The 26496-nt window shown below is 38.5% G+C and overlaps 2 protein-coding genes across 3 annotated transcripts; one reads left to right on the forward strand and one right to left on the reverse strand.

Moving 5' to 3' along the window:
* Nucleotides 1–691: 691 nt before the first annotated feature.
* nedd1 (NEDD1 gamma-tubulin ring complex targeting factor) lies at nt 692–20350 on the reverse strand. 2 transcript variants are annotated; one of them, XM_022201001.2, is made up of 16 exons: nt 20208–20350; nt 18662–18805; nt 17737–17831; nt 16780–16896; nt 16554–16694; nt 14088–14317; nt 12321–12522; nt 10944–11067; nt 10546–10674; nt 9506–9565; nt 9335–9424; nt 8215–8405; nt 3865–4057; nt 3460–3595; nt 2816–2882; nt 692–1083 (listed from the first exon to the last, which is right to left on the reverse strand). In XM_022201001.2, the coding sequence occupies exons 2-16, from the start codon at nt 18795–18797 to the stop codon at nt 979–981; spliced, it is 2016 nt and encodes a 671-aa protein (XP_022056693.1). In that variant the 5' UTR covers nt 18798–18805; nt 20208–20350; the 3' UTR covers nt 692–978. The 2 variants fall into 2 exon arrangements, with proteins under 2 accessions (XP_022056693.1, XP_022056692.1); XM_022201000.2 differs by having other exon boundaries at nt 10546–10677.
* An 864-nt stretch (nt 20351–21214) lies between these two features.
* Nucleotides 21215–26395, forward strand: pclaf (PCNA clamp associated factor). Its single transcript, XM_022200990.2, has 4 exons — nt 21215–21361; nt 23244–23327; nt 23410–23590; nt 26262–26395. Exons 1-4 carry the CDS (start codon nt 21316–21318, stop codon nt 26302–26304), a joined length of 354 nt encoding a protein of 117 aa, XP_022056682.1. The 5' UTR covers nt 21215–21315; the 3' UTR covers nt 26305–26395.
* Nucleotides 26396–26496: the final 101 nt, after the last annotated feature.

Raw genomic sequence — 26496 nt, forward strand, 5'->3', positions numbered from 1 at the left:
TCTGAACAGCATTAACCTAACATTTTGAAATTACCTAGATTATTTGATATATACAATTCAGGTTACTATTCCATCTAGTCAGATAAATGCATATTTTACATAATATTGCAGGCTCTTTTCCATAATATTTCACACATTCAAGGAAATTCATACCATAAAAATAACACTGTAGGATCTTAACTTCAAAATTTAAACTAGTTAAGATCATTCACAATGCCAATCTTAACAGTGCTATATAAAGAAAAGTGACCATATTATATATTACGTATGTAGATTATAATGAAATGTAAACAGATAAAAAACAAAATGTATAATTTTGATTGAAATCAAGCACAAATGTGGCCAAGTTAATCAAATTAAATATTACAAAATAGGAGCAAAACATATCTTTCTGTATCTATAATAAATGTTTACTGTAACTTTAAGTGAATTGTTTCAAGACCAGACATGTTTCAGTGTTTGAATTACTTGTCTAATTTCATGTATTATATAATATCATATTAGTTTTATGAGTCAGCTGTCTCCTTGAATCTTTGAAAAACATCAAGTCTTTGTTGCTTCTGGTTTCATTTTCAAAATAAAAGCAGCATATTTGAACATGACCAAATATTACTTTTTACAGAAGACCAGTTTCACCCACGTTGTTTCTCATTTCTTAAAAACAAATGACAACACTTCTCTTATTCGCATCAACCATTAATCTTCTTTATTCTTTAGACAAAATGTAAACAGCATAATAAAGGCACGCATGAACCGACTGCTCTTACAGGCTGCGACATCACATTTATCTCATAAATTACAACACCAAAAGATGCCTGACCAGACATTTTACCAAGCAGACGATGCATCAAACCTCGGTCCATCTATAAAAACACTCATGAGCGTCACTCACACCTGATGCTGCTGCAGACCGGAGACGGGCGCTAATGAAGTAAAGCAGACTGAGCTCTCAAACATCACATCGATCAGTAACGGAGGTCAGTAGTTGGCCTTCAGCTGCCGGTTCTCCTCTTTCAGCTTCTCGATTTCCTCCACCAGAGACTCGTTGACGGAGTATTTCTCTATCAGGCCGTGGATCTCCGTCTGAAACGACGAGAACACACCACAACATCAAAATACAAGCTGGGTGTCAAACTCATTCTAGTTCAGGGGCCACATTCAGCCTAATTTCATCTCAAGTGATCGATAAAATCATAACCTGTAAATAACCTCAACTCCAAATGTTTCCTTTGTTTTACTGCAAAAAAGTAAATTCCGGAAATATTTGCATTTAATGAACCATCTTTTACAAAACATCATGAATAAACTGAAATTTCTTAAGAAAAATAGTGAAATTTGAATAATATTATGCCTCAGTTAATCATTTAAACATTAAAAGTAACAGATCAGTGTGTCTACAAAGGAACGAAACATTCAGTCTCAGGTATGTGGAACTTGACTGTAGTATTTTACAACCCCCTGACACCACATCATAAAAAAAATCAAAGTAGGAACTCTATTAAGGAAGAAGGTTCAGTTATCCCCCTGCCTTGTAAATGTAAAAAAGTGTACACTACTGAGCAAAAGTTTATGGTCAGCCAGACTATTTCATGTTTCCATGAAAACTCACACTTTTATTCATCTGCTAACATAACTGCACAAGAGTTTTCTGATCATCAATGAGCCTTTCAACAGCATTAGCTAACACAATGTAGCATTAGAACACAGGAGTGATGGTTGCTGGAAATGTTCCTCTGTACCCCTATGGAGATATTCCATTAAAAATCAGCCGTTTCCAGATAGAACAGTCATTTACCACATTAACAAAGTCTAGACTGGATTTCTGGTTAATTTAATGTTATCTTCTTTGAAAAAAAACGGCTTAAGGACATTTCTAAGTGACCCTAAACTTTTGAACGGTAGTGAATACATTAAAGTGCATCAACAGGATTCCACCAAACTCTGCCGTATTGAAGCTGCTGACTGGCTTTTTATTGCACAATGTTAAAATGTCTTTAAATATTTTCACAGCAAGTACTTATTTTCAAAACTGTACTTTCTACCCTTTGCAAAGTCGTCCCACTGCCTGGATTGGACCCTCTGATGGGCCGGTTTTGGCCCGTGGGCCGTACGTTTGACACCCCCGATATAAAGTATTCACCCCCAGTGGAGGTTTGTCCCTTTTATTGCTTTCAACATTAAATCACAGTCTATTTAATTTGGCTTTTTTGACGAGAATCAACAAAAACAAGACATAAATGGTAAAATAAAATGGTTAAAATATTCGTAATTCAAGACAGGTGCATCAAATTTGTGCTAAAAGTCACACAGTTAGTGAAATAAAGATCATCTCAGTGACTGTAGGAGAAAGACTCCTGACTCTGGAAGCTCCATTCACTGTTGAATCAGTGAATCACTAACTGTGACTTCTAACACCAATGAGCTGCAATTCTACTGAATCGGATGAGTTACTTTAAAGTGCACTTATTTTAGATTTTGAATTAATTCATATTATTCTTATTAATCAGTTTATTTGAAAAGGGACCATGTAGAATATTAAACATAAATGTTGCCATTGGATGCACTGCACCAGAGCTAGCTTTAAGCTAATTTCCATCCGCAGCCCTTTGGCAGGTAAAAATGAAAAGATCACAATATTAAAATGTCACAATATTACTTTGTTCAAACCAGTTTTCACATGTTTTGATATAAAGGAGTCTTTTTTGTGTAAATTCTTGTCAAAAAAGCCAGATTAAACTGGCCGTGGCTCAAAAACCTTGTGTAGGAAATAAGAGGATGTGATCTACAGAGGAAAAACGGTCGTGATGCTTCGTACCAACTGGATGTAGAACTGTCGAACCATCTCGATCTGCAGGTTGATGATGTCTTTGTGACAGGCGTTCCTGAGGAGAAGAAGAACAGAACATCAGAGGATCCTACACGTCTTTAAAGCCAGCTCATATTCTTATTCTGCTCACTTCATGTAAATACTGAAACACATCAGATTCCTCTGGTTTTAACTCAGTCCTGCAGCCAAAAATACTCCCTGAACACTTCTGCTACAGAACGAGACAAGAGCAAAATAAACACGAGGGAACAGTCTGGAGCTCTGGAGGTTAAACTGATCTGATTCTGTCTTGTTTATCTTTTGGAGCTCAGTTTAGCAAATTGTTTTGTTTGGATTCACTTCAAGGTCATCAGACATTTCTGAGAGGGTACCGTAGATCTTTCTGCTCTCAAGTGATACTGAATCCAGTGATGTCGTGTATTTTATTCCTTCTGCATATTTTTGACCACGCTCTCTTTAAACGAGCTGTTCTTTTGTGAACTATGTGGGCCTGATGACCGTTTTTTGATGTGACATAATGACAATCATTTGTGAGCTGTCAGCTGTTTGACAAGAAGAAAAATATTTATCCAGCTTTTAACAACGGAGCCTGAATGTAGAGGATCAGAGACGGTTAAAGATCCGAGCCTGACCTGAACTCCTCCATGGTTTCGTGGATCATGTTCTGGATGAAGTGGATCTGCAGGGAGGTGAGGGGAGCGGCTCCTGCCTGTCCGACCACGTCTGCGATGTTCTGGGAGAGAGAAGACGACATGGCGGCCGACAGACCTGAAGGAGAAGACACCCGGCAGAATCAGCTCCTGCATTTACAACAGAATCACTGACCCTGAACGCAGCATTTAAAAAGCCACGGAAAATGGAAACGCCACCAGGACTCCTCCTTGGATGACGTGTATTAATATCTTTTGATTCGTCCATTCTTATAATTATAGTTAATGAGATTTCCTCTGTGTCCAGACTGCAGGGACACTCTGTACGATGGTATCTTTATTACATTTCTGCAGACAGTGAATTAACCACAGACAGTGCCTCTCTACCTGCTGGGCTGGTGGGCGGAGCTCCCCGGGCAGGTGAGTCGTAGCTCAGCTGAGCTTGAACCCCATTGGCTCTCCGGAGGCTGGGCTCTGGAGTGAAGAATGGTGGCGCTGCTTGACTGTGATTGGTCTGCTGGGACATGGTGGGCGGGGTCTGAAGCTCTGCTTCCAGGCTGGAACCGCTGGCTTTGTCAGACTGTCGATGGATCACAGTATCGGTAGTAAAACACGTGTATTAACACTGTAAAACACATTAAAGCAGCTGAATTCTTTAGATGTGCAAACAGCAATCACTGGATAAAATGTGGGAATGAAAAAAAACGGACGATTCTCAGCCAAGTTGGACTTTTTTCTTTGATTTCTGGAGGTTTATTTGGATTTCATTGCAGTTTTAAGCATCGTTTATCTAATTTAATTCCACCCATGCTGACTACAATTGATCACTGACAGTTAATGTTACCGATGCTTTAACCACAAACAGCAGACACTTTGTACATTTTTCTTTATGTATTCACATACATTAGCAATGTAAAAAAAATGTTATCTGGTAGTTAATGCATTCAGTATTTTAATATGGCTGGTTTCATCACTTTCTTTTATAACTGTGGTGGCATTAGGATCCTTTTCTTTGCATTTAAATCACCCTTGACTTGTAGTAAACTTACTGTTAGGTCTAAATTAGGTGTAACAACAATTAGCCGACAAGTCAGCAGCTGTGTTCCAAATTCCATACGTGGTCTTATCACTTAAAGTAAATATTACAGCTGCCCTCACAAAGTACATAATGGTGCATTTAGCATATGTGCATTGGAACACACTACTTCATTATAATATTCTGCTTTAAACTTTGATTGCTGCACTCTCTTGGAGGCTCAAATACTGACATAATACAGCGGACTGGGGTCAGAATGGCCAGTAAACTACAAAATGTAGTAGGAAACCCGAGTAGGGCAACGCGGGGCTATTCTGGCCCTGGGGCTATTATGGCCCCTGCTGCATGAAATGGGCTACTGGGACTGTGTCACAGGGGATTTCCCCAGTAAAGTACTGGCATCTTTTTCCCTGTGTATCCTGTAATATGAGAACTTAAAGGAATCTAGTTCAGGCATGCATACTGGATAGCAGAACAGCTCAGGAAGAATATACATTGAAGACAGCAGGCTTTGGACCTTGATTGCCAGTTTGGAGAAGGTAAGATAGTGGATGTAATAAACTATAATATGTTGTGTTGTGGTACATTTCTTGTATAGTCTGGGATAGTGCATGTTATGAGAAAGTGTAAAATCAGTGGCCTACATCAAAATTTCACGATGCTGGTTCATTTTCCATCCAAGCATGTGTGGGGCTATTATGGCCCAGGACCATGGGGCTATCTGGCGCCTTACTGTATATCGTTTTCTGCAGGAATATGCATGATTGAAAGTTTCTAACATGTAGACTACTACTCATAACTGTTGTTAAGAAGTATTCCCAGGATATGAGGTCATGAAGCTACTGCAGTACTAATTAGCCAATTAAAAACCTGTGAATCTGTTTCAGATTGAGGATGGTGCGCAACTATCAGAGAAAAACAAAAGACCATGGGCAGTACAGGCCCACCAAGATGGTTCTTGCAATCCAGGCAGTGAGAAGCAAGGAGATGGGTTTGAAGAAGGCCTGTAAACTGTTTGGTATGACAAGATCTACACTGCAGCAGAAAGTCCAGGGAAAGCTGCCTGTGATGACACTCGGTCCAGGCCATCCCACAGCCCTTCCACTCCACGTAGAAGACGAGGTTGTTTCCTGCCTGAAGGTACTGGCTGAATGGGGGTTTGGGATCACCAGCTCAGAACTATCCTTCATCATTGGTGACTACTGCAACCAGATGAAAATAAAAACACAATTTAAGGATGACATTCCTGGCAGAGACTGGTTTGCAGGTTTTAAGAAACGCCATCCTGACCTCAGCGAGCGACTCCCAGAACAACTGCCTGCATCCCGGGCAAAGTCACTTACTAAAGATGTGAAGCAGAAATGGGACCAACTGCTTGAGAAGACCTTGACTAAACTTGACCTGAAAGACAAACCACATCGCATCTACAATGTCGACGAGAGTGGGTTACCTCTTGATCCATCCCGTCTGAAGGTGATCTGCCAGAAAGGTCTTAAACGTTTGTACAGAATAACTGGTGGCTCTGGTCGTGAGAGTATCACAGTGCAAGGCTGTGCTTCAGCTGCAGGGGACATCATGCCTCCTTATGTTGTGTATTCTGGGAAGAACCTGTTCAAGACATGGACAGCTGGAGGAGTAGAGGGAGCCCGATACAATACCTCGTCAAATGGCTGGATGGAAGCTGACATCTTCCTTGATTGGTTTGAGCATCTCTTCATCCCAAATCTTTCTCCAGTACGTCCTGTTCTTCTGATCTTCAATGGGCATGCTTCCCATGTAGGCATAAAAGTCTTGAAACTTGCCAAAGAAAATGGGCTCACCTTGCTTCGCCTTCCTTCACACTCCACCCACTGCCTGCAGCCACTTGATGTCGGGGTGTATGGGCCAGCAAAGACCATGTGGGAGAAGATCTTGCTTGACCATGCCAGGTCAACAATGGGAAAGGTACTGACCAAAGAAGATTTCCCACCACTACTAAAGAAGTTTTGGCAGCAGGGCATGAAGAGTGAAAATGCCAAAGCAGGATTTAAATCCTGTGGGATTTACCCTTTTGACCCTTCAGCTGTTCCAGAGTCTGCAGTAGATATTGCAGCACCATTTTACAGGCCTGCACCTGAAGAACTGGACGAGGCTTCAGTTGACAAAAATGAACAAAGAACGCAGCCACAAACTAAAGAGACAACCACAGCAAATTCCCCTAAAACCCCTGAACATGCCCACGCAAGCACTTCCACTCCAGTGCTGGATGATGGTCTACCCCCAGATGTGCCTGGATCCACTCCTCCGGAGCGAACATCAGTAGAATCAGTGAGGGATTTCTTCCTGAAAAGAATCCAAACACCATGCAACAGCCAAACACCCAATGTGCCAAAAAGGAAAGTTTCACAAAGGGTCCGCCTCACTTCAGATGAGCGCATAGCCAGGATAGAAGAGGAAGCTGAAAAGAAGAGGAAGGAAGATGCCAAGGCAAAGAGGAAAGCAGACAGAGAGGCAAACAAGAAATCCAAACAAAAGCAGGCATCAAAAGCTAAGAAAGCAAGAAGACCTACTCCTTCTGATACTGAAAGTGAAGATGATCCTGAACAAGAGAAATGTGAACTGTGCAGGAAAGTTGATGATGGGTCAAACTCTGGTGATTTCATTAGATGTGACTTATGTGAACGGTGGTACTGTATCGACCCATGCTCTGAAGTGGAAACTGACATGTCAGAGTACAACAGTATAGAAGAGATACCCTTCACTAGCAAAGAATGTGAACAGAGCACTAACCAGATGACAGACTGATCTGTGCATATACTGTTGTTTAATATTATCAGTGTCGTGGTGTTTTGGGTGATTGCACTAATAACCAAATGATTAGTTAAATGAATTAGATACATTATATTTCATAGACTCTGAACTCTAAACTTGTCTCTGAGCTCTAAACATATTAAATCTGTTTCTTAGCACAATATTTTGTTATATTGCATGTTTTATTCAATGAAAAGTGGAGTTTAAACAAGTTAAGAGTCAGGGGCCAGAATAGCCCCTCCACAGCGGGGCTATTCTGGCCCCAACCCTTGCATTGATTATGAGCCTGTAGTTTATTTATTACATGTTTCCCATTTAAAAACTGTTTATGATATTATTAAATGGTGCTGTTGAGGTGCAGTGTGTTAGCCTAGCCGTGCTAGACAACCCACAGCAACGAATTTAATTCTCTGCCAGGGTCGACAACAAAAACGACAACAGTCGTTGAGCTCCATTAGCACCGACTCTGAATAATCTTTCTGTTAACATGTCTGTAATATACTTGAGCTTCACACATTGACTGTATAAATAAGGCTTCACCGAACTACCGCATCCTCTGATTTCTGGCGTTCTAGGAACTACGTCAGCCTATTCGTTGCACTGATTGGTTGTATACCTACCCAATTGCTGCAGAGTGATTTGAAAGACAATCTTTTAGCCCGCCTCCCTCCCTGTCGAGAGTTCCTAGACCCTTGTGTGTCTTCAGACCTGCTAGGCTAGCACTGTGTACCATTCTATCATGATTTTGTGCATATTAACCAGTAGGAATATCATATGACAGAAAAAGGGGGCCAGAATAGCCCCACGTTGCCCTACTTCTATCTTGTGTATTTCTGTGGCGTACTATACGGTGCAGTGGTACGGATACTGGAATGAACTCAGGTTTATGATTTCTAGTCAGATTTGATCACCTTTCTGGAGTCACACGGTTCAGCAGCTCCGGCCGTGATTGGCTCCTCCTCTTTGATGGGTGAGGGGGTCTGGAAGACAGTCTGGGGGGTGAAGCATCGACCTGCGGAGCCGAACAAGGGGGTTCCCAGGCCGACTCCCAGGGGTGTTCCTAAGGGGGTCTTACGGTGAGAGTTGGCACCTGATTGAGAGTCTGAAAGACACAACGAATCGATCACAGAAACCTCAGAATTATGAATCAGTGTGTTTAAGAAGTGAGCTTCAAGACTACTAAATGTACTGTAAGGTTTTTATTAAACCTTATAGTACCACCAGGTTGAAAAGCTGGTGGTACAAAATTCAACTAGTGAGCTTTTCGTTATTTAAAAGAGGCACAAAATGGAACCAATGGACCAATAAGTTGGGACGTTACTGGTTCTGTCAGTAATAGAGGAATTACACGAAGAGATTTAACATTTATTATTGATACATGAGCATTATCTCACACATTTTACTCCAACAATTTGTGTTTTTAATCCATCTACAATGCATTTTCACTGTTCCAATAAACCCAGAAGCGATTTAACGGATAAACTGAATATTTTCACTCTTTCTCCAACTGAATGGCAGTGCTAGGAAAACTAGTGTTTAAACTATTATGTTGCCTTAGAAAACTACAAAATACCATCAAAGAAAAAGCCTCGCACTCAGTTTTTTTAAAACAAAAGTGAAGAATGAAATGGAGGAAATTTAAGGAGAAAACAAGGAAAAATGAAGCGTTTTTTTATTCTGCTGCTTGTTTCAGTCTTAAAACATAAAGTACCTGATGGATTCGGAGAGCAGAGCTTAAATGTTAACTACAAATCAGAAACTTAGTTTTCTGGGCGTTTAAAACCTATTTTAGATCATTCAAAGCTCTTTGTAAAAACTGAAATCTATCGTCTGTGCTGCAGAGGGAGCAGACGTATAGACCATTGTATCATCTGCACAGAAACGCTTTTTGCTTGAGTGCATTTCTTAATTAAGTTCTGCTGTTTGGGAGAAATCTTCCTGCTGAGCTGCTGCATGTTTATGTGGATGCAGTAAACAGGCTGGGTTGATTTTATATCTGTCTCCTAACAAACAGTCTGATGGAGTTCCGACCTTCTCTGACCGGGGAGAAGATGTCCAAACTGCCCCGACCGACCAGCTGCTGCCCCTCTCCTTCTCTGGACAGCACCTCCAGGCTGGTAACTATGGAAACACAGCATCAAAGTTAGCCCAGAACCAGCAGCATCGCACCAAACCGACTGACACACAGCGTCCTGTTAGTACCGTGAGTTCGTCCAAACGTGGCGTCTCCGGTCGTCCCTGGGATCCTGGAGTCTGGAGCCTCTGAGCAGCACCAGGACACAAAGAGAAAATAAAAAGATAAAAAAAAACAAGACACTGAAATGTTCTGCTGAATACAACATCATGTTTTTACCTTTTGCCTAAGCCTCAGTCGCCATAAACAGTTTGTGGTTTGCAGCAATGATTTGTTCAAGTTCAGCCACCAGCAGGTCTTATAAACTCAGAAACCACATTATTAGGTACATCTTTACAATTTAAGGCATCTGAGGAGATCTGCTCATTTGGAAATTAAATATTTGCATACATTTAACTCACAGTAAAAGGCGAGACTGTACTAAAATACATTAAACTGAAAGACTTACTTACATTCATGAGGTGCTCAAAATATTAGAAATACCTCAACGTCAAAATACTGAGCTGAAATCAGATTTAATACCTTTTTAAAAGACCTTCCCAGAACAGATGACTACATGTTAGAGGGCAACACATTTTAAATCACAAAAATACTGTGGATTATTTTCTTATGTGACCCAAAAACAGATAAAATGAGAGAATTACGATGACAGTGTTTAACAGTATGAACGGTTTCTGTCAAAAACCTCAAACTATGGACTCATCCTGGGAGCTTTTATTTGCAGTAATTAAACTAAATTAAATAAAACTATTTGTTGACTTTAGAGCAGAGACACGTGGAGAACATGGAAAACTAATTTTATATTTAAATATGAAATGTTAAACCTTGTCTCAGCATTATTTAAAAATATAATAAACCCTTTCTAAGAATTTAACTTTTTAAAGTTGACATTTTTATTCATGTAAATAAATCTGGTTTTCACTCTTTTGTGTGACTCCTTGCTTCCCTGAATGCCCCACAGAGACACAGCAGGCTGAATCAAACCGGAATGATCCTCTAAGTTACTCCTGAACGACACTATAAATAAAGAGAGGATTTGAAGAGACACTAGATTCTAACTCTTGTTTGTTTACGTGCGATTTATTAAAGCACGGCTCAGTTTCCTGACCTTCACGAGCGGGAGAGAAGATGTCCAGACTGTTTCGTCCGATGCTGCTGAACTTCTCTGTGACTGGAGGCTGCTCTGATCCCTGATGGCCTTCAGCCTCCCGACTCATCACCTCTGCAGCGGCGCCCCCTGCTGGACACAGAAGAGCTGCACTTACTGCTCACAATACTAGACTTTGATTTTCTGTTGCATTTCTGTAGCAAAAACATAAAGAGACTGCATGAACTTACTATAAATTCACTACAAATACATTAGCTTAGCGACATTATGGCTACAAACGACCCATAATGCAACACTCTTTGCAGAGGATCATTCCCATTGAACCTAATTCAATCATATTCAGCCAAAAGCATGAGTTATTTCTGTAGAAAAGGCTTCATAGCATGAGTTTAACCTACCTGTGCTGGTCACCTGTCTGTGGGGGGCGGGGCCTGTGCTGGTGGGTGGATCCGATTGGCTGCTGGACAGTTTGATGGAGGATCTCTTAGTGCTGGAAATCTTGGTGGAGCCCAGTTTACTGGACTGAACGTGGAGACAAAGAAAGAGAGGTAAATTTAATTCACAGCGTGGCTTCATGTGATGAGAAAGCACAAAAGTCAGACTTTTTTATTTTATTTAACACACAACAAGAGCACTAAACAAACAAATAAAGAGTGACATGATATAGTCACATTATTCAGTCCAATATACTCCAGCTGGGTTGCGTCTCTTGCAGATAAAAATACATGCCAGCATCCTGACTGTGTTTTAGGAATGCTTCAAGAAAGGTCAGAGGCAGGAGACGAGGACATTTTGGTGAAATTAGTCAAAGTTTTTGCTTAACAGAACCCACAGCACACTGCTAGTTAAAGTTTGCTCCAACTGGGATTACAAAGGTCATGAGTGAAGGTTATGCTTAGCTATAAACTCTTACTAGTGTAGCTACAGTCATTTCTACTGCAGTAATTGTACTTTTACTCTAAATACGTCCTCTGATTGAGGAGTATGGAGGTGCCGTTGTCTCCTTCTTTTTCAGCTGCTCCGGTTAGCAAATTATCCATTTTTGTTTCTTTTAGTCGTCTCTCACCGCATCCAAAAAAACGTAGTTTCCTCTTATTTTGCTGCTTGAATTCTATGATCCTTCTCCCAATATACCAGCATCTCTCTCCTTTGAGCGGTGTAGGTGGGGAGTTGATAATAATGACACATTTTATTTCTGAAGCACTTTTTGTAAGCAAGTGCTTTACAGTGCAATGTCTCAGAATATAAGACAACAAAGAAGTAAACAACATCATGATGCTAAATTCTGGTCTGACAGGCTGTTCTTACTTATTTCAACTGCAAAAATACCAATAAAGACACAAACCGGAGCAGGATAAGGGGTGAAAAATAAATGCAAAGCGTCTCAAAAAGCATGAACATCCATGAAGGACACATATGTGTCATAATCTGGAAAAATACAGTCTGCACACGAGCACAGATGCTTTCAGAAACCTTTAACTAATTAGAGTGTTCAAAACATCTTTAATAAATGGTTTCTGGAGCATCTATACTGGTATTTTTCCAGATGATACACTGAGTCTGACATGCAGAGAAATGAAGCATCAAGGTCACAGACTGAGCAACTGTTGGACTTGAATGACCCACAGAGTGTTTCAGAGACAAACACTGAATATAAACAAAAGAACTGATTCAGAACGGATTTAAAATTAAGTTTTGTTGTTGTTTTATCTTTTCTTTATGGAATCAATAACTCGATTTGCTCAGTCAAACGTTCACATTCAGCGTTCGTTCACCTTGTGTCTGCTGGTGCTGCTCTGGAAGCGCAGGCAGGTGACGGAGGTTTTATGTGCCACGGTGATCCTGGTGGGGGCGCTGGAGTTCCTCAGGTCGTACTGGTAGATCTTCCCCTGAGTGGATCCGACCACCAGACCGGTGCCGTCCAGGGTGAAGTCCACGGCGGTCAGAGGACTGTCCACACGGATCGACCTCAGGAGGCTGAAGACACATAAAAATAACACGTTAGACACATGAAATAAAAGGGAACTTTCTGACATTGTAAGCACAACTGAATCGCAATATGCAAAGATAGAGGTCTGACAGTACAGAAAAATCACAGTTTTGTACATTTTTGGTGCAGAAGAACAAGAAACACAACATTTAACTGCTTCTTTTATGTTTTTTTAAAGAGACCAGAAGTGGGTTTTCCTTCTATGTGTATAAATGGACAAAGAATAGAATAGAACCGCTCCAGTGAAGAGCTTCATTCAACATATCCGTACCATAAAACCACAATAAACACACGTCATGCAATCAATCACACATAGCTATAAATCAAGGCACCACGCATTCATATAATCACGATAGTTTAAAACCATTTAAAACTGAGGCTGCTTTGGGATAAAATCTGGTAGGCCAGATTCAACTGCAAACATCTCATTTTTCAGCATATTTTGCTGCTTTTATGTCAAAAAAGGCCACATTTAAGCTTCACACAGACACAAAAGAAAACATACAAGCAGCAAATGCGTTCCGTTTTGTGACAGACGACACTTAATAGTTCCTCTGTTTTAAAAATCAAACAGAAGTTATCTTCAATCTCACATTTAGCTGCAGAAAAATGGTGCTTTGGCTGCAAAACGAACATTTAAAGGACTCTAAAAAGCAAGAAAAACGTTCATTATCTGATAAAATAACATGTCTAGCACTGTTCTGCTTTCAGATGCACACATCACTGCAAAAACTACACAGAATCTGGTAGTCCAGGTTCAGAAATAGCTTTTATCCCAAAGTAATCTCAGCATTAAATGGTTTTAACCCTCCTGTTGTCTTCATTTACAGGCACCAAAAAAATATTGTTCCCTCGTCTGAAAAAAATCCAAAAACTCAGTAAAAAAATTCCCCAAATTTCTGAAAATTTACAAAACCTCCAGGAAGAAAATTCCAGTAATTCCTTAAAAAGTTCCCTGAAAAGTCTTATTTTTTAAAAAGTCCCCCAAATTTGGCAAGAAAATTTTCATAAATATTTTCAAAAATGAGTAAAAGTCTCCAAAAAAATCCTGAAAATATCTAAAGTGATTACATATATATATATATCAGTAAAACTTGTAATATTCTATGTTAGAACATTCACATGAAAATCAACCAAAATCCAGCGAAATTCGCTGGATTTTGGTTGATTTTTATGTGAATGTTCTTAAACATTTCTAACATTTTTTTTCTAATGTTGAAAATGTGGACATCAGACGTTTCACTGTGAAATACTTTTTTCCACATTTTCAAACTTTAAAACGGGTCACTTTGACCTGCAGGACGACATGAGGGTTAAACTAAGAACAGATCAGAGCTGAATTCATCAGTTTATAACCCAAACAGTGAATTGACGGTAAATTAACGTGCAACTTGTCAGTTCATCTCCAATTACAGCAAACATGAGGACCTGCTGGTTTTCCCATCATACACAGAGGGAAAATTAGATAAAATAATCCACTGTAATAAGATCCAGAGCAGTTTTCCAGGTGTGGTGGGAAGACGTTTATGACTGGAAGCCGGTTCAGACTCACATCTTGCTGGCCGTGTCGTAGCAGACGATCTTCTTGTCGAGGCCGACGCTGACCACCAGCAGGTCGCTGGTTGGAGAGAAGGCGAGGCCGGAGCCCGGAGCCTTGTGGGCGCCGTCGAACACGTGCAGCTCCTTCTGGGTGTTGGAGTCCCACAGGACCACGGTGCCGCTGTCGGAAACGCTCCCCAGCAGCGAGCGCTTCACCATGGACAGCCTCAGGTCGTGGATCGGCTGAAGAAATAAATAAAGCGTTAGACTGCTGAAAACCAAAACAGAGAGAAGAAGCAAAAATGTGTAAATTTAGACAACAAGAAGTCAGGATGTGTTGATTGTTCAGAGCTCTAATCAACAAAACACTCAGTCTGAATAGGTATAAGCTTTTATTTTGAAATTCTGCGTCTCCGTTTTGTTCACATCATCCACAAAATCTGAAATCTAGAGACAAATGTTCACCCACTGATGTTTTCTTCACCTCTTCAGACTTTTTTTAACATTATAATCAGAACAGTGTTGGTTTCTTACGTCGGCAAGTTTTCATTCCTGCTTCACAAAAAAAAAAATAAAAGAGGAGCCTTTTCTTCAAACCTCTCAGGAATGTTTTCAGATTTTGCCAGATATCGGAAATGCCCTGATATCTGCAAATAAAACAAGATGTTCTGTGTAGAGAGGATCATTTAAAAAGGAATCTCATTAAACCCTCAGACATTTCTACTTCATCTTTATCCATAAAAGAACATAATTTGAACAAAAGCTAACAAATATCGATGAAGCTCAGTTTTCTAAACGCCAAAGAAGTTGATTCTTTTGTTCTGGAAAACACCGGATGAGACAGGTGATGACAAACTTCCACTAAACAGAAAAAAAGCTTTCATGCTGAAAGATAAACAGAAAAAATGAAGAAGTTTGAGGAGCCTTAATGAGAAAGATCTGGACTTAACAGAAAACCCAGAAGAATAACTACGTGCTATAAACCATGCAGACTTAATCTGAGTCCATTTCATTCAGCTCAAGTAACAAAACACATTTTATATGGAATGTAAATATTCTGTTGGTTGTACTATTTGTTCCCACACAGCGCAACTTTATCTTCCCCCTCATTTCATTTTAATTATATTTCATCTTTTGTCTATTTTTTTGTAATGACTGTATTTTTTGGTTGTTTGCTGAGAAGCCAAAGAGCTGCTGAACCGCCTTTTGTGGTTGTTTAACAATAACAATAAAGATCTATTCTATTCTTTTTTAACAATATTTATTCGTTTATATGTCATACCAGCACAGAATACGTCTAAAAAGCACATTAAAGCTGCTGTCCGGAGTTTGAATCGCAGCGTCTCCCAAAACACTGTTGGTCCCTCCCTCTGATTTCGCCCCTTTATTTGTGCACACGCGCAGTACATGAGAGGAGTGCCCGGAGTGCTGCAGCATCTTGCCTGTTTTGCTGTTTTCCACTCTTCTACATTTAGTACATTTAGTAAATAATAAAGGAATTACGTTAGAATGCTGTATTGAGTCTAACTTGTCCTAATACCAAAATAACATGAATCTGCTAGGACGAACGAGTAAAGTTTCAATATGTGATTACACTCGTGTATCCCTCTGGATGACGTTGTTTATCAAACTTAGTGCATTTACGCGTGTATATGTGTTACATTGTTTATTTATTTCTATCTAGAGTTCAGAATTGCACGACTCCTCTGATGAAGAGTATGTCCCAGACGCCCCAACATCTTCCTCCAGAGGTCGGGCATCTAAACGAAGCCGTCAGGCGGGCTATGGAGGCCGTGGTCGGGGAGCGAGGCGAGCACCCCGAGCCAAAAAACGTCCTGCAGTCTCTTGGCCTGACAAGCCGTGGGATTGGTAACTTTTCTGGAAGTTGCTGATCCCTGATGCTCTCTCCTCCACAAGCAAAACAAATGTGCGCGCGGTTGCGTAGTGCGTAGCTCGCCCACCTCTGCATGGGCTTGCTTGCTGTGCGCGAAACCGTTGATTGACAGCATGACAAAGCTGAAGCTCGAACTTGATTGGTCGGCAGCGACCGGCGCTTTTTGGAATAACATGGAGGTCTATGAGAGGAAGGCGGAGCTCAGGAATAAATTTTCATATCGCGTTATACTAACTTTATATTATAGTATCGAACTAGACTAACACATTTAAGCTTTGTTAAAAAATGATACATAGATTGAAAACAAACAGAAACTCCGGACAGCAGCTTTAAGGGTAACGGATATGGATTACATGTTACCTGCTAGTTAAAAGGAGCGCATCACTGTTTATTTCTGTGCTTGTTTTTGTTATTTTCTTGTCTTCTACAGTTTCAAATTCTGTATTCCTGTGCTGGTAGGACCAATAAGTGGCCTTTTGTGCTCAGTGTTTATTCCAGTCGTGCAGCTTCTCTCTTGCTCACTGTGGACAGTTTAATGGTAAAAAAGAACAGCTTTTGCGGGTTTGCTGCAGAACAGAGTCTCACCTGGTTGGCTCCGTGTCCGAACGCTTTGCTGGACAGGTTGGTGGTGAGACTGTGGAGGACCAGATCTCCGCTGGTGGATCCGGAGGCCACGTAGCTGTCGTTGGCGTTGAAGGACACACAGGTCACTTCCTCTTTGTGGTCCTGAGAGGCAAACAGAAACATTTAGTGCTTCTCTTCTTCATCGCTTTGTCCTGCGGCATATTCCAGAACTGATCTGAGCTTCTACCTTCAGCGAGCGGTGCAGCCGTTTGGTCTTCAGGTCCCAGATGTGAACGCAGTGATCCAGACCTCCGCTGACCAGAAACTGAGACGACAAACTCAGACACACACGGGTCTGCTTTTTCTGAACACACAATCGGATAACAGTCAGTCAGCAGAGACAGAGACGGACCAAAATACTATGTGAAAGATGCAGGTTTGTAGGAACAGAGTGAAGGACACACTTTTTACACGTGTTATCGATTTTTACGCAGACAAAACTCTCTAATCTACAGGTTTCACCACCATTATATGTCTTGTAGAAGGACTTTCTTAACTTTTTAGCAGCCAAACCAAAGTTTTACAGCCACATACTGATACTGTTTGTCTACTAGTACTGCCACTAGTACTCTATGATGGTAAACTGAATGTCTTAAGTTATTTATTCCACATATTCCAGAAAAAAACTGAAATCCTGTTGCATATAGTCGTTACATCTTAGTAAGAGCTCTGCATCTTTTTGTAAATCTGCGCAACATCAAATACATCCAGAAAACTGCACCAAATTTTACTTGGACACAAAACATTTAAAGGCCAGATTACGTTTTTAATCTATCAAAAAAATGACAAACATGAATCTAAAGTAAAACAGAAACAACAGTGTACATTATTACTTCCTAAAGCAGATATACAGACACATTTGCTCCAACAATGAATAAGCAACAGTTTTATGAACCATAAAGTCCGACACGAGGGAGAAAAATCAGCCTGAGAAACACCTTAGACAATATGTGGACTAAACCTCCACAGAAAAACACAGAAAAGTACAATCCACTGACACATTAATCCTACTCTAGTTTGAGAGCGACTCCTTCAAACTGCAGCCACACACACAAACATTATACGACCATTTTTCACAACAGCAACAGACAAGAATAACCACATTTAACAGCAATAAAAACACCAAATGAAGCCGTTTACTCACCCCGTCGGCCAGTTCGACCACAGCAGCAGGAGTCGACTTGAGGCTGGAAACCACCACTTTGTCTCCGCTGCTGCTGGCGCTGACCAGGTACTGGTCTGGAGGGACCAGTTAAAGACGGTTCACTTTTTACTCTCACCAGAGTTCATCCTGTCAGAGCTACAGATTAAAACAGAAAACTTTTCTCACGTCGGATCAAGTAGGAAATTCATTGATAAACACTAAATTACTGGTGGTTATAATAATTAAGGCAACAAATCTCCAGCAGGGTTGATTGAAAAACCACAATTAACAGTTATATTTATTATAATATAATAGGTCTGACAATGATTTATTAAATAATCAGAGTATAAAACATCACAAAGTACTAGTTAAAGTCCCTTAAGTCCAAGTTAGCTTATTCACATTGCTTGTTTAAAGAGCTTCAATGATCAACCAATTACCCAATTAGTCATCAATTATTAACTACTCATTATTTTGAGCATCAATTAATTAATTTAAGTCAATTGTTTTAAGGAAATGAAGTCAAAATTCTCTGATGGAAGCTTTTTAAGTGTGAATATTGTCTGTTTTCTTTTCTTCTCTATGACAGTAAACTGAAATTTTTTGGCTTGTGGTCAAATTTGGGATATTTTTCACAATTATCTGACCTTTTATGGACCAAACAACTAATCAGTTAATCCAGAAAATATTTCACAAACTAATAAAATAACCGTAAGTTGCTGTCTTGACTACAATATTCCGTTAAAAAAACAGCCTGACTATAATAAAAATATCAGACTAATTAATAAAGCAGATTTCTGATTTAATAGGACTGAATCTGTCACATCACATTAAAACTGACTGAGAGAGCAGAAAAAACTGACGCTACGCAGACCAAACAACTAATCCAGAAAAAAAAATCCAGTGTGCAAATAGTGGAGGATACTGTTGGAGCTCCAGCAGGCCTGAGCTACAGGGTGGCTGGCACTGTGAGGGTTAAAGTGCTCCAGCGGCGCCATGGAAACCGCATCCCAGATCTTCACAGAGTCTCCGGTAGACACCAGGCGGGTCACCTCCTCCATGGCGATGGCTGGAAGCGAAAGAGACACACATCAACGTGACGAGCAACAATCTTGTGTTCATTATTCAAATAAAATCTTTCTTTTGTTCTAATCACTGATCAAAGTCAAACACTTTAAGATTTCAGATTCTCTTTTTTTGTTTCGGAGTGGTGCTCAAGCTGAATATGCAACTTCCAGTCCTCACTGTGATATTTTCAAGACAAAACGGTGAATTTCAGTATGATCATTAAGGAAAACAATCAGAAGTAGAAGTTCTAATCCTGTGTGGCTGATAAGAGAACACAGAGATCCAGTCAAACCAAAGGCAGTGTTGTCGAGCCCTATTTTCACTTTTTATAGCAAAAACACAAAGCAAGTGAAGATGCACTTCCTCCAAAGAAGCAGAAGTTGCTTTATGTGGAGCAGAAATGGAATAAAAACAATCTATAAAACATATTAGTTTTTGTGGGTTCGCCAAGTTAGACTAAAGAGCAGAAAATGCAAATAAAGCACAAGATCAGCCAAGATTACTGTCCTAATTTAGAATGGTTGAACATCTCTTTAGAAACTTGGTATCCGTCATAACAAGGAGGACTGAGTCTGTTATCAAAAATAAAAGTACACAAGTGAAGTACTGAAACAATAAAAGATGTGAATCTCAATAATGATATATGTATTGCTTTTAGGGGACTGTAAGCCCTGTATTTTTTACACAGTAATTGTGAATTGTTATATATTTTTTAATTTCACACAGGAGGAAATACAATTCTGGTTAACTCAGAAGCAATCTGATTGAAAACTGTAGTACAGTACAGTAGTACACAATACATCCCTAATGATGTAAATATTTAAATAAATGCGACCAGAAACTGAAAAAACAAACGAATTCTTAAGGAAACAACAAATATTAACTAACTGTCATGAATTATACATAATATCAAGCATCCGAAGTAATATTACTGGGCATTTTCTGCTAAAATCTCATTTTATAAGTGACATTACTCATTATAGCAAGTTAGAAAACATATTCAACACCTCTGTAAGTTAAATTTAAGGCTTTTTAAATAACATTAAACAGACATTTCTGTCACTTTTTACCCTTTTCTGTCGGATGTTTATGATCATACTAAGCTCTAAACGATTATTAAACTTTTATAATATTAACAACCGTTTAACTAAGAAAAAGCGTTAATTTAAGATTAAATAGACAATATTAATGTAATTAGTTAAGCTAACTAGCAGCAGCCTCGGCTAGTGAACGCTAACTAGCTAAATGTCAACGTTAGCCACAAGTGGAGACAACATTTGCCTCGCCGGATTTAAAGTTATCGAACAGCCGCAAAACAACCCCAAAACAGCGCCAAACAAGCGGGAAGTTGTCGGAAAGACTTCTAGCTTTTGAAACGTTTCTGTAAATCCGGCCATACGAACCCAGAAAGATGGTTTAATGAGTGAAAACTGGTGAAGATGTTTTGTTTTGTGATCCGCCTGCAGCCAATAAACCGCCACTACGGCAAGCAGCAGGGACAAACACTACAAACGACTTTTTTGTAACTTCTTCTTCTTCTTCTGCTCTCTCGCTCTTTCTGCTGTTTCTTCTTGCTCGTCTTTTTATTTAGAAGTCAAAGGCCCTCAACAAACAGCGACTCGGTACATTAGCGCCACCAACTGGTATGAAGAATTTGTTGGAGTGTTTACACGACTTTTTTTGTAGTATTCCTGCTCTATATTTTAAGAATTTGTGCCAGATTTTTGTAATATTTTTTTCCAGGTATTTGGAGCGTCAGTCTTTCTACCAGACATTTGAAGTACTTATACCTGGTATTTTAAATATTCACACCAGATCTTATGTGGTATTTCCTCCAAATCTTTGTAATGTTTCTAATAATATTTTGTAGTATCTTTACCAAATGTTTGCACCACATTTTTAAAATATTTATGCAAAAATTTTGTGGTTTGTCTATCAGATATTGGGAGTAGTTGTACCTGGTATTTGCAATATTTATATCACACATTTGTAGTATTTTTGCCAGACCACTGGAGCATTAATAGCATTTTTATAGTATTAATTACATGTTGTATTTATAGTAGATCTTTATATTATTTTCTACTATGTCTTTGTAGTATTTTTACCAGATCTTTGAAGTATTTATATCAAATATTTGTTGTGTTTATACCACACTTTTGCAGTAATTCTAGTAGATATTTATATTATTTATACCACATCTTTGTAGTATTTATACCAGTTTTGTGTAGTATTTCTACTAGATATTAGCTGTATTTCTACCTGGTCTTTGTAATATTTTTATCAGATGTCTGTATTTGTAGAATTTACACGATGTCGATGCAGTATTTCACCGACAGAGGGCAGAGTTATGTCATCACTGAGTTTGACTGTACCGGAATAGAAAACGTAGAAGAAGAAATCTCCCGCCCCATCCGCTGTTGTTTTAAATCGAGGCGGGACGCTTCGCTGAGGTCAGTCTGGTCGGTGAAATCGGTACTGAAATATCGTTTGACTCCACAGTTTGCTGCCAACATGGTGAGGACTAAAGCCGATAATGTTCCTGCATCTTACAGAAAAGGTAGAGTAACTTATTTCACGCAGTTTATTCGAAATAAGCTTTAAAAGCGAATTTGTGCAAAAACACGACGGGTTTATCATGTAATCTGGCGGAAGGGGAGCGCCAAACCAAACAAAGCAGTAAACCCTACTTTTACTGTTTCTCTACCAACACTTCGTTCTCACAAATTATCAGTATTTTTAAAACAAACTAAAAATGAACGTTTGAGTACATTACATGTGTGATAATGTGTTAAATCCACTTGCAGTCTTTTAACAACAACCTCCCGCCAACATGGAGGCTCTCAGCCGCCTTCTCGGTTCCTCTTGAACAGCAGAAGACGTTTAAAAAACAGTTTTAACTCCTGTTATTATCAGAAATATAAGTTCTGCTTTTATCTTCGGTTCCGTCTGACCTGATGCCATTTTTAACAGATTGTTCCTGAAGTTAGTGACCAGCTTCCTGCAAACTGGCGCCAGTTTTTAGCGCCGCAGTGATGCATTGCGCGAAATTCGCATCAACTCCATTGAAATATTGAGTAATTATATAAAATCCTCTTTTTTTGTAGACGACGGTACATAAAAAACTATAGTTTCCCAACCTAATGAATCTTTTGGTTAATTCGGCATACAGTAATTATTAATAGCTGGACTTTTAAGACATGGTTCAGGTAAAATATCTGTAATATTCATGTTGAATACCCAGAATGTTTATCAGAATGTTACTTATAAACAGGATCTAGTGAACATTTAAAATGTGACTTTGTTTAGGGGTTTTTCTTTGAACAAACTTTCTTTTTCAAAACTTTCTCTCAAACTGTAGAAGAAAAAATATTTTTTACTGAATTTTTACTTACTTTTGACTATTAATTTACAAATGTACTGTAAAATAACATCAAAATAACACAATTAAAGCAAAAAAGAACTGTTAAAATACTTAAGTAAGTTTAACAATTGAAACGGTTAAATTACACTCTGTAAATGTTAATAAAATTAGGTGCAGTTAATGGAAAATAACAGAAAAATAATTGTTGAGTCTCACTTTGCTTAGATTTGTTTGTTAAATTGTAGATATCTTATAATTACAGAAGTTTTCGCAACAAAAATGTTGAATTTATGCATTTTCATCGGCGTAAAATGTCAATCAGCTTTGAAAATGTGTCAAAACACAGTGTTTATTAGTAAATGCATCTGATTTGTCATTATATCTACCAATATATATAATTAGAGGATGTTAATATCTTTCATTTAGCATTAAAAATACTAAAATACACTTAATCTTGGGTTAAATTCAGTCATCTGTTTAACACATTTAAACAGCGGTTGAGCCAAAGAGCTTTCCAGTAATAAAATAAGATTAGAATTGGTGTTATGAATCCACCTAACAAGTTTAAATCTTAAGGTTTTGTGTTAATAAAGTGTAATTTGCCCCAAATAATTTTCACATTAGTAATTAAAACTCAACAAAATTCTATAAAATGGTGTTTTACCTGACTATGTCATACATATTAAAGCTGAGGCTGTTCATAATTCTGGAGCTTAACCAAAATAATTGTAAAATAAAGCCTATAAATGAACCTACAACATTAATAAATTGGACTAACATTGAACTGAAGTCTTAAACATGAACGTGAAATCCAAACAAATCCAAAGATTCCCTTTATGAAGAAGCTTTATTTCTGTTTTTTTCTGATTGTTTTATGTGTTTTTATTATTAAATTAAAACTAGAAAATGTTTTAAGTACAGTAAAATACTTGTAAAAGTTTTTGTGCCTTTTTTCTTCCTCTGCTGCACAACTTCCTCACAGGTTACTATAAAGTGTTATCAGACATCTGCTACAGCATGCTGTTTTTATGTATTGTTTTATTACCCATAATTCACCGCTCTCCTCTCTTTCTTTCAGCTGTTGCAGCTTCTGCACCTCGGAAGTCTTTGGGCTCCAGTTCGGCTAACTCGTCGTCGTCCAGCAGCGGCTCGCCTACTCAGGGTCAGTCCCACTTAAACCAGTAGAAACAGTCTGCAGCTGGTGTGCTTTGATTCTAATGTCACGTTTGCTTTCTGATCCACAGCCAAGAACAAATACGCCGGCGGGAACCCGGTGTGTCCTCGTCCGACGCCCACCTGGCAGAAGGGAATCGGGGATTTCTTTGGTGGACCGCCGAGGAAACCGGAGAAGGAGAACCGGAAGCCTCAGGAGGTGGAGGACGATGAGGAGGCTGGAGGCAGCGGGATGTCCAAGGCCAGCAGGAAGTACGTTAGATATGTTACATTACGACCAAATTACAGTTAGATTTAGGTTATTTAAAGGTTTACTGATGATGAAAACCTGCAAACTGTTCTTCCGTGTGACTATTAGCACACCATCCACACAGTTTTTAGCTTAGAGCACGCTTTCTGTACGTGATTAAGTCTTTATATTTTAAATATCTGCTCTTATTTCTGTGTATTCTGTGTGTTTAATACGCTGCTGGTTTCTTGAATTTCCCTCATGATCCCTGAAGTACCGACCGACCTAAACACAGCAGGTTTAATGAAAGCTCATGAGGACGTTTTAAAGTGACTCTGATTTTATTTGTGATGTTAATTTCCTTCCTTATTAAACAATGAGAGCTGCACAAGTTAGTTTAGCAGCTGATAAACTTTATTTCCAGAGTACAGTAAACAATGTTAGTGAAATATACATAATTAGAGAGGTTAGTAGTCAAATAGAAATAATTTAAAAGACATAACTCTAAATGTGTCGTAAAAACAGGCAAAAGGTGAGTGCATCAGTGGATAAAAAGAAGTACAACGGGTGCTCTTCAGGATCTAGTGGAAAAAAATCCAGTCAAACAGCAAAAAGAAGAGAGGTCCGAGTACCTAAAAGTCCTTTAAAAACTCATGGACGGCAGTTTACGCGTTTCAGCCACCACAAGGCCTTCATCGGAACATAATACAACACTGAGGCACGAGTGTGCCTGATAAGGGCTGAAACCACGTCACTATTTAATAATAGAAAAGCAACATTTAAAAACAAAAAATACGCTGGCAATAGAGAGACCAGAAGAGTCAGGTAGTCATAGATGATTAAAGGACTTTTAGGTACTCAGAGTGCCTCAGACCTCTTCCTTTTTCTGACTAAATGTGTAGTGTCTGAGTATAGATGGATAGGTAAACAGGAAGAACATTTATTGATCCCTTAGTGGAAAACATTCAGTGTTACATCAGAAAAAACTGTACAAAAAGAGCAGCACACAATGCCCCGATGTAAAGAGACACTTCTTCCTTTTAAGAGAAAAAATATAAATGTTTATAGTATTAAATAGAGAAAAATAAGGACATAGTCATGTTATTGCACTCTGTGGAGAATCAGAGTCTTTATTGCCATCGTATGAGAAGAATGAAAGTTAAAGGGCATAGTGGTAATAAAATAAATAACAGAAAAAAACATGAAGACCTTCAATATAAAATCATTCAATAAAACCCATTAAACATTAGAATTGTTTAAGTGTCCAGAGAAAAGTGTCTAAAAGGAAAAATAACTAAAATGAGTACATAATTTAAAACTGTAACTCAATAACAAGAAACACAAATGAAAGTGATTTTAAACAGAAATATTGCTCTCAGCACTGATGGTATTAACAGTGAGAATACTGCAGCTGATTGAAAACTGCAGAAAAGTTGGATATTTAATATGGAATTGAACAAGTCTGTTGATTATGTTTCCATCCTGCAGAAAGTTAGGAATTAAACAACAGTTTGGTTAATAAATTTATGATTTAAGTCGCTTTTAAAAGTAGAAATGCAGTGATTGGTGAGGATCTGTTGCCTCTTTTTTACTATTGTGTGAGAAAATATGTAATATTTATAAATTCCAAACTGTTTGTTTGCAGATTGGGCAGCTTTGAAACTTTAATAGACCATAGTTTTATTTTTTGTTGTCATCTTACAGAAGAAAATCAGTGGGTCTGAGGAATAATGTGCACATTACTGGTTTTAAAGTGTTCTAAAATCTTGTAGAGCTTCAACGGATAATGAGTCCGTTCACCGACAGAAAACGTGTTCGTTGTTTTTGTTGTTTGCAGCTCAAATAAGAAAATTTGATTCATTTCTTGAATATATTTATGATTTTAGACATTTGGTTTTACAAAACAAAGCTGCTGCCACTTTAATTTTTCCATCATTTAGTCAGATCTGATCGTTTTGAAGGATAATTTTAATTAATGATGATAAATCTTTAGCTCTGCTGCAACTGACGACTTATTTCAGTGAATCCGTTTCATATTTTGGTTATGAAAAGGTGAAAACATTTGTAAATTCCCACAAACCACAGAGATGCGGCCTAAAGTAGATTCTTTAGGCGTTTATGTGGAAAAAAATCTAAATTTCTGTGATGTGTGGCAAAGTAAGGCGAGTTTATTTGTAGAACACGTTTCATACAGAAGGCAACTGAAGGTGGTTTATGAAGGCAAAGAAATGCATTCAGCACTGAACTCTAAAATGATTAAATAGTAGACATTAAAATCATAGAAACAACATAATTAAGCAACTAAAAGATTGTTTTGTTGTATTAAATGTTTATCAAGTGCAATATTTCTGTTTACAGGTTATATTTTCTACTAATTTTATTTATTTATCATTTTATTATTAGTTTTTGAAGAAATTATTCCTCGACGTCCACTCAGACACTATTTATTTATTTGTTTATTTTAATTACTAACCTCTCTGTAATTGTGTTTATCTGTATCAAACTAACCATTTTTTTTATTGTATTCCAGCAAAACCGTTCCCTCCTTGATGAATAAATTTGATCTAATCTTATTTTAAACCTCCAAGTTCAGATAACCATAATTATATTTTTAATTGGATTATTGCTCCAAAATCCAGGTAAAATGCCGATAAACTGGTGATTTAATGAATGTAATTGTCTGTTTCCGGGCAGATCGAGGCCACTGCCTGCTGAGGATGAGGAGGATGAAGACTGAACCCGTCTGACGTTTTAATGTACATCTGTATATAACTTCTGCTCAATTCTCTTTGTATAGTTTATTAAATGTTTCTTTTTTACATTATTAACCTGCAGAGTGTCTAATGGTTTTTTTTTAATCACAGTTAATCCACTCATTATTTATGTTAAACGGTTAAAAAGTGACAGATTTTATTTTCCAAGCGAAGAC

This window comes from Acanthochromis polyacanthus, chromosome 8 (assembly GCF_021347895.1).
Source record: "Acanthochromis polyacanthus isolate Apoly-LR-REF ecotype Palm Island chromosome 8, KAUST_Apoly_ChrSc, whole genome shotgun sequence".
Taxonomy (NCBI): Eukaryota; Metazoa; Chordata; class Actinopteri; family Pomacentridae; genus Acanthochromis; species Acanthochromis polyacanthus.

Bases quoted from the DNA above. Each gene is read 5' to 3' on its own strand.
- pclaf (XM_022200990.2), top strand. From the start codon at position 21,316: ATGGTGAGGACTAAAGCCGATAATGTTCCTGCATCTTACAGAAAAG. The intron at 21,362-23,243 runs GTAGAGTAACTT...TCTTTCTTTCAG, and splicing joins TCCTGCATCTTACAGAAAAG to CTGTTGCAGCTTCTGCACCT. The intron at 23,591-26,261 runs GTACGTTAGATA...GTTTCCGGGCAG, and splicing joins ATGTCCAAGGCCAGCAGGAA to ATCGAGGCCACTGCCTGCTG.
- nedd1 (XM_022201000.2), bottom strand. From the start codon at position 18,797: ATGGAGGAGGTGACCCGCCTGGTGTCTACCGGAGACTCTGTGAAGATC. The intron at 16,695-16,779 runs GTAGAAGCTCAG...TTTGCCTCTCAG, and splicing joins GGCTGCACCGCTCGCTGAAG to GACCACAAAGAGGAAGTGAC. The intron at 12,523-14,087 runs GTGAGTCTGAAC...ATGTGTCTTCAG, and splicing joins TACGACACGGCCAGCAAGAT to CCTCCTGAGGTCGATCCGTG.